This window comes from Lactuca sativa, chromosome 9 (assembly GCF_002870075.4).
Source record: "Lactuca sativa cultivar Salinas chromosome 9, Lsat_Salinas_v11, whole genome shotgun sequence".
NCBI lineage: Eukaryota > Viridiplantae > Streptophyta > Magnoliopsida > Asterales > Asteraceae > Lactuca > Lactuca sativa.
Genome location: NC_056631.2, coordinates 18,873,578 through 18,888,864, shown reverse-complemented (window position 1 = coordinate 18,888,864; position 15,287 = coordinate 18,873,578). Strand labels below are relative to the sequence as shown.

The 15,287-nt window shown below is 36.7% G+C and overlaps 4 protein-coding genes across 8 annotated transcripts; 3 read left to right on the top strand and 1 right to left on the bottom strand.

The window, feature by feature from the left end:
- Window positions 1–5,325: 5,325 nt before the first annotated feature.
- Window positions 5,326–6,018, top strand: LOC111876553 (uncharacterized). Its single transcript, XM_023873114.1, has 2 exons — window positions 5,326–5,703; window positions 5,797–6,018. The coding sequence occupies exons 1-2, from the start codon at window positions 5,326–5,328 to the stop codon at window positions 6,016–6,018; spliced, it is 600 nt and encodes a 199-aa protein (XP_023728882.1).
- A 289-nt stretch (window positions 6,019–6,307) lies between these two features.
- On the top strand, window positions 6,308–8,793 carry LOC111876523 (uncharacterized). 5 transcript variants are annotated; one of them, XR_008226340.1, is made up of 5 exons: window positions 6,308–7,108; window positions 7,518–7,972; window positions 8,092–8,270; window positions 8,353–8,438; window positions 8,533–8,793. XR_008226340.1 is itself a non-coding variant. In XM_042898090.2 (5 exons), the coding sequence occupies exons 1-5, from the start codon at window positions 6,373–6,375 to the stop codon at window positions 8,572–8,574; spliced, it is 1,470 nt and encodes a 489-aa protein (XP_042754024.1). In that variant the 5' UTR covers window positions 6,308–6,372; the 3' UTR covers window positions 8,575–8,793. The 5 variants fall into 5 exon arrangements, 4 of the variants coding, with proteins under 4 accessions (XP_042754024.1, XP_023728831.1, XP_023728830.1 ...); XM_042898090.2 differs by having other exon boundaries at window positions 6,308–7,102; window positions 7,521–7,972; window positions 8,372–8,438; XM_023873063.3 differs by having other exon boundaries at window positions 6,308–7,102; window positions 8,372–8,438.
- Window positions 8,794–11,089: 2,296 nt separating this feature from the next.
- LOC111876524 (RING-H2 finger protein ATL73) lies at window positions 11,090–11,742 on the top strand. Its single transcript, XM_023873064.3, has one exon. It carries the CDS (start codon window positions 11,175–11,177, stop codon window positions 11,670–11,672), a length of 498 nt encoding a protein of 165 aa, XP_023728832.1. The 5' UTR covers window positions 11,090–11,174; the 3' UTR covers window positions 11,673–11,742.
- A 380-nt stretch (window positions 11,743–12,122) lies between these two features.
- Window positions 12,123–14,628, bottom strand: LOC111876561 (uncharacterized). Its single transcript, XM_052767393.1, has 3 exons — window positions 13,706–14,628; window positions 12,712–12,815; window positions 12,123–12,516 (listed from the first exon to the last, which is right to left on the bottom strand). The coding sequence occupies exons 1-3, from the start codon at window positions 14,351–14,353 to the stop codon at window positions 12,237–12,239; spliced, it is 1,032 nt and encodes a 343-aa protein (XP_052623353.1). The 5' UTR covers window positions 14,354–14,628; the 3' UTR covers window positions 12,123–12,236.
- Window positions 14,629–15,287: the final 659 nt, after the last annotated feature.

The window sequence follows — 15,287 nt, the reverse complement described above, 5'->3', positions numbered from 1 at the left end:
CTCCAGTATACCCTCCTTGACCGTGCCAAAGATCACAGAAGTCTGAGCTAAAATACTGCGCGCAACCTCAGCTGATATCAACTCTCTCATCCGCTCCTCGAGCTGCTCGGTCCCTGAACCCGAGCCTGATCCCTCTCCGGCGCCTGATCCGCCCGCTAGTCTCTCTCTCAACGTTACCATGCTGAAACATATAACACAACCACTATCAGAATACTCATCACTGATGCGAGACCCAACATGCTCTACCAGGTTCCCGGTCTTGTCTCTGCCCTTCCCGAATCGAGTACGGATCCTCTGCTTTCAGTAGTACGGGCCCATACTACCTTCCACATCTATCCGTACTTTCCTCAGGAATTGCTTTGACTCCACCAGGTCCCTTATCTACTAATACTGCTCCCAACACTATCTCATCCTAGGCTTACCCTAGGGGAAACCTCTGACTCAACTCAAACCAGTCCTTAGCTGCTGAAGGTCTCCTTGTGATGCCAATTAGCCATCACCTAGATACCATCACATGTGACGAGGCTCAGATAATCCTTCAAGTAAAGGACTCGTCCCTACAACGGTTAGACTCAAACGAGAGTTGCGCAATAGGGCCAATTCCAGTACTCTGAGATTATTCAACCCTGATCACATGTGACGTAACGTATCCATCTAATGGCTAACTCCCATCACTTAAATCCCACAATGCACAAAGCAAGCAGCATTCGGCCAAGGGGAAAATCTAACCACCACATACTCAAGCAATCATATCCACGTAGCAAGAATCTGAAGTAGCATGCATCACAAACTCATAAACTCAGGCATAACCTAAACAGGCTATCCTACTACTGTCTAATCAGCACTATCATGCAGCTCAAAAGCACAAATAACAGGCACATAAGGCATCATCCCTAGATCCTTAGTCCTATTCTAGCATGTTGTTCTATCATCTGATAATCATAACATAAACTTGTATGGGTATTTTGGGGTACTTACTTGAGCTCGGTTGATTGCATGCACCACACCTCTTTTCTCTTTTCAAAGTTCTTTTCTTTCTGAATTCTTTTTGATCTTCTAAAACTGTTTTTCATCCTCAAAATTCTTTTTACAAAACTGTCTTTTCACTTTTGAAAACTTTTTATCCGACCCCTCAGTTTGAGTTCAGGCACACCCGAGAGTATGTCCGAATCCCTCAAACCAAGGCTCTGATACCAACTTGTAACATCCCAAAATTCAAGACCAAAAATTTCTTTTTAACAAAACATTACTACTTTAAACAAAGACATCATTCCAAAACATAATCTGAGTATAAGTTTTCAAAACACATGTTTATTATCAGAGTAAACATTCCCAGGCTGACTAATCTATGGTGTGTGCCATGCGATCACCCCGAGCTCCTCCCTCCGTTACCGGAAGTACCTGAAAACAAAACTGAAAACCGTAAGCACGAAGCTTAGTGAGTTCCCCACCTTACCACATACCATGCAAAACCATATACTGCACATACTGGGCCACGCCCGCTATCCTGGGCCTCGCCCGCTACAACGGCCCCGCCGCTCCAGGCCCCGCCTGGCTTCGAGCCCCGCTCGGATACAGATCTGTTTCACTCAGGCCTCGCCTGTCACAGGGCCTCGCCCACTAACATATAACAGCACATAAACACATCACATAACATTACATAAACTAAACATATACTAACAACTCTTGCTCTAAGGCCTCGCCTATCTCTGGGCCCCGCCCGTGTCCTGCTACTGGTGAGTCATGGAACCTCGTCCATGCTCCTGCTGATAGTGAGATACGGGCCCAGCCCACCCTCACTCCTTTCCTAACTTGGGCCTCGCCCCTGCTCTGCTGCTACCGAGATGTGGAACACCATCCACACTCTGCTATTGGTGAGATACGGGACCTCGCCCTCACTCACCTCCCTACCAGGCACATACAAGTATCACACAGACAACAAGTATAAACTATCACATAAACCATTCCTTGGGCACCCGCCCTCTATCATTGGACCTCGTCCGAATATCCTACTAGCATACTGTGCCTAGGGCTAACCCCCGGGTCTTCTACTCATAACTACATGGGCCGGCATCGTGGCCGTAGACCCATTCATACAAAGGGAAACTCACCTGATACTGCTGAACTGCTGCTGCTAACCCCTTTGACTGCTACCTGACCACTGACTCCGAACTGCTGCTCCGCTAGCTCCCCGAGCTACCAATATCAACATAATACTTAGTCTAACTGACCTTCAAAGGTCAACCAAGTCAACTCTGGTCAAAGTCAACGTCCTGGTCAGAGTCAACCTTCCAGGTCAACCCTACTCGTCGAGTCACCCTACTGACTCGCCGAGTTCATAATTCCAGAGTCCTTCCACTCGCGACTCTACTCGCCGAGTCAGCCCCTGACTCGTCGAGTCTACTGATTCCCGATTCCTGTCCTGTCCAACTCACTGAGTCCTGGCTCGACCCGCTGACTCGAGAATTAACTCGAAGGGTTTGGGATCACGCAACCTAACTCGCCGAGTCTAAGAACAGACTCGCCGAGCACACGGCAATCTTCATCCAACTCGCCGAGTTCATGCCTATCTTCATCCGACTCGACGAGTTGTTCATCCTACTCGTTGAGTTCCTCCTCATCTTTAAGCTACTCGCCGAGTCCACTCGAAGGACTCGCCGAGTCCAATAAGATCCACTTACATGCAGAGGACTTCCGAGTCATGCATGAACTCCAAACTGTAGATCTACCCTTCCCAAGCCTATTCCCCACGTAAAGTTGCAAACTTTACGTGTAGAGAGGGAGATCTAGGCAAAATGCACTAATAACTAGGGTTTAAGACCAAGAGGCTCCAAATTCCACCCAATGGCTGATACTTTACGGGATTCTAAACCAAAACAAACATAGATCTGAGGTAGCAACCTCAAATCTGGACCTCAAGCTCGAGATTGATCTTAAACATGGCTTAAAAGCCCCAAAACTCATAACCAAGGAAAATCTGGAGGAGAGGAACGACTTAATACCTTCAAATGCTCTGAAATGCTCCCCAAACTTCGGATCCAAGACCACTCCTTGATGCTTCAAAGATTCCCACTCCTTCTTCTTCCTTAAAACCACTCAAAAATGGCTAAAAGCTTGAATGAACACAATGGGGGCTTAAGGTGCGGCGTTCTGGGTGTGAGAGGCAGTAAAGAAGCCCTAGGAAGAAGATTGAGACGTTTAAATAGGCTCCAAGCCCCGAATTTAGGGTTTTCCTCGCACAGACCAGACTCGCCGAGTCCACTTGGCCGACTCGCCGAGTTGGTCACTTACTCCTCGACCCGGATCCCGCTCCGACTCGCCGAGTCCTTCCTTGGACTCGCCGAGTTCCTCATAAATTTAGGGTTTCCTTTACTTTCTTAGCTTTCAAAATCTTGGGTGTTACACTATTTGTCTTTGAAAATTGAAATTTACAATGTATGAAGATAAATTGAAAAACAACAGATGTAATTTCTTAAAACGATGATTAGAAATTAGGCATTTGTGTGAAAATTTGAGAAAAAGGTTGACGTCGGCTATAAATAATGAATTGGCATCAAATTTTGTATGAAGATAAATTGAAACACAACATAATAAATCTCTTACAACGATGATTGATAATTAGGCAATTTATGTGGAAATTTGAGAAATCGACTTACGTTAAATAGGAGGAAGTTGAAATTAACTTTGAGAATTCTCTCTCTATCGAGTTCCTACACGAATGGTGAAAGTGAAGAAAGTAAGTCCATATGGTCACCAATTTACATATGAAGAAACCAATTCTGTCGTTTTTTTTTTTTTTTGTGAAATTCAGAGAGGAAGAAAGAGCCCCCAATTAAAGGAACAAATTATGTCAATTTAATTCAGAAGTACTGTTAGTGTGTGCATATGAAAGAGAGAGATACACAAATTGCATTTGAAATACCTTATGAATCAGAAGTGATGGAATTCAAGCCCTAATTTCTGAAGAAGTCGTAAGGTTCTAACGCACGCAAATGGAAAGGAAGAATAATGAAGTACAAAGAGTTTGGAGAAACATTTGAAAACCGTTAGCGGTGGGAGTATATGATTGGGAAGACGGTTGTTGGGATTTGAAGGATGAAATAGTCATTTGTACAAGTCGATGTACTTAAAATATGAAATTAATAAAGTTTATTGTTCATAAACAGGATGAGTTTTAATATATGTATATAATAAAGTACGTTTATTCGGAAATGTTTTGATAATATCATTATCATATTTTGGGAACAAATTCCGCAATATTATTCTTTTAAGGATACTTCGATTTCAAAATAAACATAAATAAATCGGTCTTTTTTGGCTGTGAAACTGAGGATCTCACATCCATAATCTATAAATAGGGATGTTTGATAAGATTTATTGGTGTCTATGGTATCCTTAGTGAATACTCCCTTTATGTTCGTGGATGTAGTTCACCTTGACCGAACCACATAAATACTACGTCTTTGTGTGCTTTTGGTTTCGTGTGTTATCCGTATTACTTCCTAAGAAGGGTGATCAAAGTTTGACAATCTGTTTTGATTATTGACAAGTGCCTTCTGATTCCGTAACACATTGAAACTAGGAACCGACCGGGTTATAGGTACCTTCGGTTTTGTCCAGGGTTGGTTTTGATTTTTTTTTATCTGATCTATGAAATCTGTTAGTTGATTATTTATAAGAAACTTATTCCAATGCAATCATATGTAGTATTTTTTTCCAAATATATGTGTAATATTTCTAAAAGATATATGTATAATATATTATTTTGTAAGTGCGTTATAATTCTATTTATTTAATATTTATTGTTAATAAATTAATAACTAGTTCAAATTCATTATATATTAACATTTTGTTTTGTTATATTTTTATGATAACATAATTGATGATATGATTGTAATGAAAAAAAAGAAAGAGTATGTATTTGCTATCTATCTTGTCTAATACTTCAAAGTTCAAACGGAATAGGTCTTTCTGCCATGGGAAAATGACTTAAAAAGGTAATGAAGTTTAAAAAATGTATAAAAAATACCATTGTTTTATTTTTAGTACTCAAAATACCATTAAAGTATATTATTTATACACAAAATACCAATGAAGTACACATGTGTTCAAATAAAACCTTGTGGGTAACCTACAATAGCCGGTAAAATGGTATTTTGTGTACAAAAAAAAAAACAATGGTCTTTTTTGTACATTTTTGAAACTTCGTTACCTTTTTAAGTCATTTTCCCTTCTTTGAATGTAATGGAAATTTAGCTACTTTTTATAAAGAACCCTCCACTTCACTTCGGCCACTACTGTTCTTCATCGCCACCCTCCACCGCCATGGCAAAGCCCTTTTTCTTATTCTTCCTCCTAATCATCTGCCTACTTTCATCAACACCGGAATCTCGCCGGCCACCTCCGTTTCTCGGCAAATCCCCACGGCTTCTCAAAACCCAAAACATTCTTGTTCAGCCGAAGTACACTTACGAGACACGATACTATGATCAAACTCTTGATCATTTCAGCTTCAATGATCTTCCCAAGTTCCAACAACATTATTTCATCAACTCCGATCACTGGGTAGGCGCAGGCCCTAATCGTTTGGGCCCAATCTTCCTTTATTGCGGCAACAAAGGCAACATCGAATGGTTCGCTGCTAACACCGACTTCATTTGGGAACTCGTCCCTCGTTTTGGTGCCATGGTCATCTTCCCCGAAGTAAAAGCCCTAATCACTATACTCTACATTAATTTCTTCACTTGCAGACCTTTAATAATACAATTTTATCAAAAGCTGCGTGATTTGATCTAGCATCGATATTATGGTGAATCGATGCCATATGGAAGCCAAAAAGAGGCATACAAGAACGCTTCTACTTTAGCCTATCTAACAGCCAAACAAACACTTGCTGATTACGCTCTTCTCATCACCGATTTGAAGAGAAATTTGTCAGCCGAAGCGTCACCTGTAATCTTGTTCGGCAGATCATACGGTGGAAGTAAGATCTTTTCCAACAATTTCAACAAAAATTAAACAATCTCATCAAACAAGCACTTGCTGATTACGCTCTTCTCATCCCATTTACCTTTACCTGAAGTATCTGGTTACCACATTGTTTTAGTTGAACACATATGTATTTTGTTGGTATTCTGTGTACAAATAATAACATTAATGATATTTTTTGTACTAAAAAAACAACAATGATATTTTTTGAACATTTGAAAACCAAATAACCTACAATAGCCGGTAAAATGGTAAAAAAAAAAAAAAAAAAAAAACAATGGTACTTTAAAACTTCGTTAACTTTTTAAAGTCATTTTCCCTTCTGCCATCTTTAACTTCAAACCCTAATTTCAAAATCCCAATCACTTTGCAAATTTGTAATTGATGGACATCGACGTATCTGGATGGATTCTTGAGTTCCTTCTCCGTCAAAGTTCACTCGACAATGGTACGTTAAATGATCTAATCCGCGTTCTTCCAATTCCTGACAACAATCTGAGACTTAAAAAGAGCCTAATCCTGCGAAAAATCGAGTCGGATATAGAGAAAGGTACAATCTCCGACCGTACAATCGAGTTTCTCGAACAAATTGAAGAATTGGAGCTCAGAGAAGGATCCGTAGAAGTTTCTGCAGCCATGAAGGCAGCTTATTGCACAGTCGCGATGTATTGTACTACAAAATCTATAGAAGAGGGCGCTGGTGATATAAAAGAGAAGTATACTACTGCTGTGAGTAGGATTTGGAGTGGTCGGATTCGTGAAATTGAGATCTCTGATGTGGCGAAGATAGTGGGATTGGTTGAAGCTGACTTGTTGCGTTGGATGAATGATATCGAGGCTGGGGTTTTGGATGTAGATGTTTTTAAAAATGTTTTGGCAAGGTTTAAAGGATTGGATGTATTGGAAGTCCTTCGTCGGTATGTAAATGAGGCAAAAGAAAAAATGGGTCCTTCCTTTATTGAATTGGCATGCGAGACAATTTTGAGTGATGATGCATTAAGCAAAACCATGGGTTTGAATGAAGTTTCAGAACTCAATAATCAGATTAAAGACAATACACCAACTGTTGCTCCGGTTGTTAGTCAAGATATGAATGCGGATCCCAATAGCAAGGGTAATGGTACGTTCAACTTCAAAATCACTGTTAATGATTCATTACATGAAATCTCTCTAGCTCAAACTGTATTAGTTTTTAAGTTATTTTCTCTCAATTATGTTTCTCTTGAAGTTAGTTTTCCCGTGCCAAAAGTTACAAATTTTTCTAAATTTTGAAATTGATATCTGATCTATGGTGTTACAGAACATCATGTTTGAGATGCAACCTTTTTAACTTGTTGCATCCGTTCCCATTTCAATGTTGAGTTGCTTCTTGTAAATGTATATGTGTTCTGGATTCAGTTGTTTGGAGCTTTTCTTTTCATCCTTTCATTGGTGTTGCTTTAGGACATAGTTTACATGCAATCTCTGGTTATCGTAACGATGAACTGTTGCATTTTGAGATTAACGGGTTGATGCTAATCTTGATGAAGAAGCATTGCGGACACGTGTACCACCAAGAGACAAGCATGGTGGCCCAAGATGTTTCAGAAAACCAGGACATGGTGGAACTCACAGAGGAGCCAAGATTGTTGATCCTATTGAGACAAATGCGTATGATTGCCTTTCTACCCCTGAAGTGAATAAAGTACGAGAAGCCCTTAAGACCAGTTCTTTTGAACTTCATGCAGTAGTGAAGGACCCTCTTCAGAAAGCATTACGCATTGCTGAGTCTTTAAAAGCCAACACAACAACAGGAGAAAATATGTGTAACAAACATGTTGTAGGCAATGAAAGCAGGGTGGAGGATGTTGAAGCTCCTAGTCCCTCACACGATAGAAAGGGTAAAAATCTAGAAGCCAATGAAAATGATAGTGTTTGTAGGGATCAAAGGGATAAACATAAGCCCAACCTATTTGAACGAAATAGCACTGCTCATACTCTTGAGGTAACACCTTCTTGCTTTTGTGCATTTCCATATTACTATAATTTTTTGTTTTATGTAATCCTTATCTTTTGGCAAATATGATTACATCTCTCTTGCCTCTTTGTTTTTTCTTTGTGTAGTGGAGTGACTCCATTGATAGCCTTACTGAAGGGTCACCAACAAGACCTCACTTGCCAAGCCCTAAAAAGAGAGCAGTCTCACCTTTAAGTGTATACAAAATGGCAAAACTTGTAAAACACAGACGAAAAAAGAGATGGACCACATTAGAGGAGGACACTCTCAGGACTGGTGTTCAAAAGTATGTTATAATTCTTAAGCATTCTCTTACCTTAAACTTTTACCATTTTTCACGTCACAAATAAATATAATTTTAATATAAGTTTATGTTTGTTTGTGAAGGTATGGTAAAGGAAATTGGAAGGTAATTTTAAATATATACCGTGACATCTTTGAAGATAGAACAGAGGTAATGGATGCATCATTTTATATTTTTTGTTAATAGCTAATAATGTATCTTAGTATTTGTATTAAGTTGCAGAAAATTGATTGATGGTTTTCAGGTTGATTTGAAGGACAAATGGAGGAATCTGACACGCTGGTAACACAAATTGTTTTGAAACAAGTGAAGGCAAATTAAATGGGATTTTTGTTGATATTTTTGTAGCTTCATTTTCTGGCTATAACTTCATCCAATGGTATGTGTTTTTGTGTATCCTGTTTTTGGGTTTTATGACGATGCTTTTGGATGATGCCTTCCTTATGTATATATAAACAGTGTAGCTAACATTCCCTTTTAGATATATGTTTATGTTTATCGAGTATGATAATTGTTGAAATAAACGTTAATTGGCACAAAAAAAAATGAATAATTAGTTAAGGGAGTGTTTAGACGTGCATTTTAAAAGTGATTATGTGATACTGAATTTTGAAAGTTGGATGGATAATCAACCGTTATACCATTTTGATTTTTGGGACTAGACTTTAGACTATCACGAATTAAATTTCAAAAATCACTTATTTAGTCCATATATAAAGTGGAAATACAACAAGGGCCATAATGGATTTTGGAGAAACTTTGAGGGGTCATGCATGATACTCTTATATCTATAAGGGTTAAATAGGACCTTAGGACAACTCTAGGAGGTTGTTTGTGAATATGGCCGTATTATAGAAAATTTCTTTAAATGTTCGAAAGCTACATCAAATCATAAGGCGGGTCATGGTGTCTGAAAATATCAAGAGAGGACTTGGAAAGTAGGGTGTTGTCGAAAACGACCCTTCAACTTGATATAATCATGCACTCCGAGTCCAACCTTAGCTTACCCCACTTGGTTATCTCAAATCACATCGATAGAATGTTTGAACCACAAATAAGCAATCTTTGAAACCCAAATCGTATTTTTCACAAAATATTATTTTCATTCTTTTTATCGTTTCAATCATCCATTCGATTGAAAGAAAATACAACCTGTATGTGTTAACAAAGAAGTTAAAAGTATAATACGATAATAGAAAAAAATAAATAAAAATAGGATCTTTTGATGTACTTATAAATAAATATACATTCTTGTTAATTCTTACATTTAGTTCAAAATTTAATATATATGCAGATATTTTCAGCTATTAAAAAGATACATTTTCTCTTGATATTTGATTTCAATATTTGTGGTTGATTGACAAATATTTGTCTGCGATTGAATTGGCGGGGTGTGGGAAAGACAACGTTGTCTTGTCTCATATGTTGAGCCATTTTGGTACCTTCCTTATCTTACGCCCTTTCACAACAGGTATGCTGACATGTTGTGGAGCCAAAAGTCCTACCACCTAATTAATGTGAAAAGGTTGCTACTTTACGTTTAATTAAATGAACTTCTAAATCACGTTATTATATATTTTGCAGCTTAAAGATTTATATTCTACATTTTTAAATTTTTTGGTGGTGGACCCATGAATTTTTTATAATTAAATAGCTTTTGAGTTTATATATATATATATATATATATATATATATATATATATATATATATATATATATATATATATATATATATATATATATATATATATATATCCAATGGGCTCAAAATGTTAGCAATCCTTCGGTTTGGTTTCACAGTGGGTTACATTGATCTTGGTTATCGATTAGTGTGCGATATGAGTGAATGATATCCATATCTCCATCCATAGAAGAATGGTAGGGTTTTAAATCAGTTTGACATGCCATTTAAAATGATGGGGAAATCCATTAAGCAAGAGATACAAGAAACAATATCCAGTTCGCCAGGATTTCGTTTCGTTTACTCAAATAACCAAATCAATTCAAACATTTAAAAAAATATTAAATACTTCTTTTTGTTTTTTAACTAAGTGATTATTCATACTAAACACAAAAATGGAAATATAATTTATATAAATGAATGGACTTTAAGAAAAATTGTCAAGTACACTTATTCTTAATTGTTTCTTACCGTACTTCTATTTTCTTTTTTAAAGATTAACTTGTTATCATGAATCTGATAAATTTTTATATGAACAGAAATGATTATGCTTTTTTTTTTCTTTTTTTTTTTTAAATTTATAAAGTTAGTAGGACATTAAAAGAAATATATTTTCAGTCATTTTTTTTTTCTTTAAGATAGTTTTAAAATCAATGTTTAAAAGTTGTGATATAAGTTTATAAATACAGAAGAATTCATTACCATATAAAAAGCACCGTTATCAATATCAATCTTTATTTTAAGTAATTAAAACGTCTTTTAACTTTTATAAGAGAGGTGGGTGTGGGCTACGCCCCCACGAGTTACTAGGCTAAAAAACAAAAAAACGCCGTTACCAAATGTGATGGTGATAATGGAAAGTAACGCGAAAGCCTTTAACATTTAATAACGGGAGGGCGGGACGGTGTTCATTGGCGTTGTGACGTGTTATGAGACACAATAACGAGAATAGTCTAATATATATAGATTTTAAGGTATATCCCTAAAATAAAATCTGAATGAATTAATTGCAGACAAATTAAATAATAAAAATAAGATATTTTTCAGTCTTACTGGAGTTGACCAATCAAAAATAGCCACATGTCCAACATATATCACCTCAGATTCAAAAACAATCTTTCATTCTATTCAAATTCACCACAGCGGCACAGTCTCTCTCTCTCTCTCTCTCTCTCTCTCTGAAAAGAAACATTCCAAGATCACCGATGGTTCTGGCGACGGTGTACCGCCGGCTACTGCAAACCGACATCCAGGTTCCGCCGGCGGCAGCCAATGGAAGCTCAATAGACGGTGGTTACACAGCTGGTGATGACAGCTTTGACAACAATATGATGATTATACTTGCTGTCTTGCTATGTGCATTAATATGTGCACTCGGCCTTAATTCGGTAGTACGTTGCCTCTTAAGGTGTAGCCAAACTTTTGTTTTCGAGCATCCTGGACAACCCACTGCACGAACAGCATCGAATGGTCGGGAACAAGGGTGGTTGAGTGACATTCCGGTGGTGGTTTATCAGTCGGAGATGAAAATTCCGACCACCGATTGTCCGATTTGCCTCGGAGACTTCAGTGAAGGTGAAAAAGTTAGAAATTTGCCCAAGTGTAAACATTGGTTTCATGTTAAATGTATAGATAAATGGCTTCTTTCACAATTATCTTGTCCGATATGTAGGCAGCTTTTGTTTGAACTAGATGAAGTTTAATCGAGTCTGTAAAGTTTACTTTGTCGTTTTTGTTCGATTTTATAAAAGTGTATAGCCAGTTTCGAAAGTATTTTGTTTATGAGGGACCTTAGTGTAAATATAATTTCTCAAAGGGTGTGTGTTTATCTACATAAAGGCCCCCGTTTTTAGCCAAACTTTGATTTTTATCTACATAATTAAACCCACTTAATTTCACAGTTTGCTACAATTAACAAATTATGTTTTTAATCAATCACAATAACCTACTTTAGAAATTTCACAATTCATTAGCAATGCATTACTGCTTTTGGCATTATATATATTTTCTTTTGTTTCACAAGAGATATGGAATGAATAATTAATGGTATTATGAAAACAACACAAGACTCACGTTATATTATCACATAATTATTCGAAGTTTACATAATGATAAAACGGTCAAATTACAAAATACACTGCTACAATTGATAAAAGAATAAGTTTTCATAAACTGTAAAAATATGAAAATAAGTTGTTATCTTACACGATCAACCCAAATCAAAAAACAAAAAAATATTCCAAATTTATGAGTAATTTTATATCTTTTTAGAAAGGAAGGTGATGACGTGAAGGGGTGCCATAAGGAGAATACTCAGGAGTAGTAACAAAAGAAGGTGGGCCGCTTGTAAAATGAGCCCGATTTGGAGTTCTTGGGGTCCCCAATGGGCTTTTTTGAGTGGACATCATTGCACTCTTGTTATACATATTTTGTCCAGATCTTCTAGGCCCTCTTTCGGCCCATTTAAGCTCTTGTATTTTCACAGTATTTGGGTACCCATTGAAACAGCTTGACCAGCACCCGACATTCCCTGCCCTATGTATATACCTACGTTATATTAAAAAGCCATTATTATAGTTAAACCCAGTAATTTAATCTCACATATATAATATAATCTTATACGATAAATACAACATAACAATATTTTTGATTTTCTCATTTAAATCACTGTATTTTTTTCAATAATCTAGTTTTTGTTTTTGTTTAAACCATTTGACTTTCCAATTTTTGGCTTATACTTACCGTTGACTGAATTTTCTTCCAACACAATCAACACACTTTCTTCCTTCAGTCATCTCTCCCATTCCGATATTCAAACATTGTTTACAATATACTCTTCCACAAACCTGCAAAATAAACATGTCAAAACATATGAACTTTTATGATTGGTTTGAGGATACTAAAATTTTGGTAATAACTGCTTAATGGGTTGAAGAAACAAGAATATGCTTGAATCAAAACGGATAATTTTTCAAGGCATGTAAAAACTAAAAACGGCTTGCTTCAGGTCGACCAACAAATATTATTTTATTTTATTTATAATTTCATAATAGTAATATTAATATTAATTTACTGATTTATGTGTTTGAATAAAGTAATATTAGGACGTTGTAAACACCATAATATAGCTTGCACTTATCTTTTAGCCTCTTTTTCCTTATAATTCTCCCAATTGACTCGTTATCAATGAATTTTAATTTTAAATGGTTCTGCTTCACATAAATAAGTTGATTTTCTTCTAGTTATTATGAAATATATTAACAAATTGTTCGGAAAATAAACGTATTTTCAATCAATTTTTATCACATAGTTTCAATGTTAATTAGTAATCTATCTATGTTTAATCAAATAAAAAACTCTATTTGAAAAAACGAATAAGGGTTTATATCACCAAATCAATTTCTATGTAAGATAATCCATAGTCACTTATTTTTTTTTTTATGAACTTATAGAATAAAAGTTTAATGAATGTTCACTTTTAAGTTTGTTGGATAAAGCTATCTATCATGTTATGAACAATTAAGTACAATTCGTACCAATTTAAAGTTGTTTGATCTGTTTTCTTTCTATTATAAACTTTTATTTGGATTAGTTGTATATATCCATTAGAAACCAAACACAACCATATTAACTGTTTTAACATTATGTTGGTCGAAATTGGCACTCTAGATTTAAATTTTTGTGACGACAAATTTAAACCCGTCGCTAAAGAAAGAGATAGAGAGAATTGGCTTACAAGGCAACGGTTACGAAACATATAGATATAGACACTGCAGACAGTGCAAATATTGGAGTGAGGGATTCCAGGACGACGTCGTGCGCTCTTTTCTTGATACATGGATGTCATGCTCATCCCACTCATCATGCTCATGTCATCATACGCCATGCTTTTCTCCATAACATGCCCATGTTGTCCATGTCCATGGCCATGACTCTTCATCGCATGATGCCCGTGTGATCCAGCAGCATAATTATCATGATGATCACCATGGCTATACCCATGTTGCACTACCTCCTCCACTCGGTGGTGGTGCCTGTAATTTCTCCCCGGCGGCACCGCAAGCGCCGGCGAATGGAGATGTGGCGGAGCGGTGGAGGACGCTTCTAAGGCTCTACTGAAATCAAGACTGGGAAGTTTGGCCAGATGTTGTGGCGGAAAGTGATCATGTTTTGGGGTGGATAATTCAGATATTGAATCCATTTTTTTGGTGGGTGGCGGTGGAGGTGGGGTATGTTTCTTTTTGCCGCCGGCTGCCGTGGATACATGATTCTGTGACACTTGTGCAAAATCTTGAAAAGTTAGGTTTACAGAATCATCAGGGACACCAAGATACAATTCTTCGAGCTCTCTTCTAGCCTTGGCCAACGTTGCTCGATCACTCATTATATTGTTATAAATGTTAACTGATGTTCTGGTTCTAGAGAGAGAGAGAGAGAGAAAGATCTAGTGAGAGATTAGTAAGAATTGCAGGGGAGGAGATTTCATATATGTAATGAAGATCCGACGATCGGCCGTTAAAAGCCAAACCTTTGGCCGGTCGATCGTATAAACATGTTGTTTATTGAGCAGAGATGTGTGTGTGTGTGTGTGTGTGAGACTTGTGACATAAGGAGTCGGCAGGTTTGTAACTGTTAGAACAGAACAGCTTGTGTTTGATCGATTCGAAGAAGACAGTCAAAATTTTAAAATTAATTTTAGCAATAAAGAATAATGGCCGGACAATTTTAATAATATGTTTTGACCATTGGAGTTGTCTTGGAAAAATCGATAACCTTTTTAGATTTAATTTTTGGTTTTTAAGTAATTCAATTTCAACAATGAACACGGCCAACATTTAATTTTGTTGTAAGATAGATCAGTTTTACCAGATCAGTGGACAAACCCACCCGTGCATTCTTTATTTATTTTATCCTTTATTTTTATTGTTTAAAATTGCTCAAACATAGTATTTATCGATAGGTTGTCGTTTTTACAAATGGTTGGAATACAAGTAGGATGTGAATGTGATCGTATTATATATTTTGTGGGATTTTGATTTTCGTTATTTAATATCACTGTTAGGTATGCATTTATATATGATTTGAGCTTGTTCATCAAAACTAAAGAGAACATTATACATCATTTCAAAAACATTAAACTATTACAAAGGTCAATGAAAGTAATTAACTAGAAACAAAATAACCAACACAACTACCGCACGTTTTTAAATTGAGCATCTTCCTATTCATTTGGTCCAATTCTTTTCTAGCATTCAAAGCTTCATGATCTTGTACATGTTCATCTCTTTTTCTAATATTGCAAGCTAGAGTTCAAAATG

Excerpts from the sequence above, each read along its gene's own strand:
- LOC111876553 (XM_023873114.1), top strand. The coding sequence starts at position 5,326 with ATGGCAAAGCCCTTTTTCTTATTCTTCCTCCTAATCATCTGCCTACTT. Across the intron at positions 5,704-5,796 it reads CCATGGTCATCTTCCCCGAA|CATCGATATTATGGTGAATC; the intron begins GTAAAAGCCCTA and ends GATTTGATCTAG.
- LOC111876523 (XM_023873061.3), top strand. The coding sequence starts at position 6,373 with ATGGACATCGACGTATCTGGATGGATTCTTGAGTTCCTTCTCCGTCAA. Across the intron at positions 7,109-7,517 it reads TCCCAATAGCAAGGGTAATG|AAGCATTGCGGACACGTGTA; the intron begins GTACGTTCAACT and ends ATCTTGATGAAG. Across the intron at positions 8,439-8,532 it reads TCTTTGAAGATAGAACAGAG|GTTGATTTGAAGGACAAATG; the intron begins GTAATGGATGCA and ends GATGGTTTTCAG.
- LOC111876524 (XM_023873064.3), top strand. The coding sequence starts at position 11,175 with ATGGTTCTGGCGACGGTGTACCGCCGGCTACTGCAAACCGACATCCAG.
- LOC111876561 (XM_052767393.1), bottom strand. The coding sequence starts at position 14,353 with ATGAGTGATCGAGCAACGTTGGCCAAGGCTAGAAGAGAGCTCGAAGAA. Across the intron at positions 12,816-13,705 it reads TGTTTCGTAACCGTTGCCTT|GTTTGTGGAAGAGTATATTG; the intron begins GTAAGCCAATTC and ends TTTATTTTGCAG. Across the intron at positions 12,517-12,711 it reads GGAAGAAAATTCAGTCAACG|GTATATACATAGGGCAGGGA; the intron begins GTAAGTATAAGC and ends AATATAACGTAG.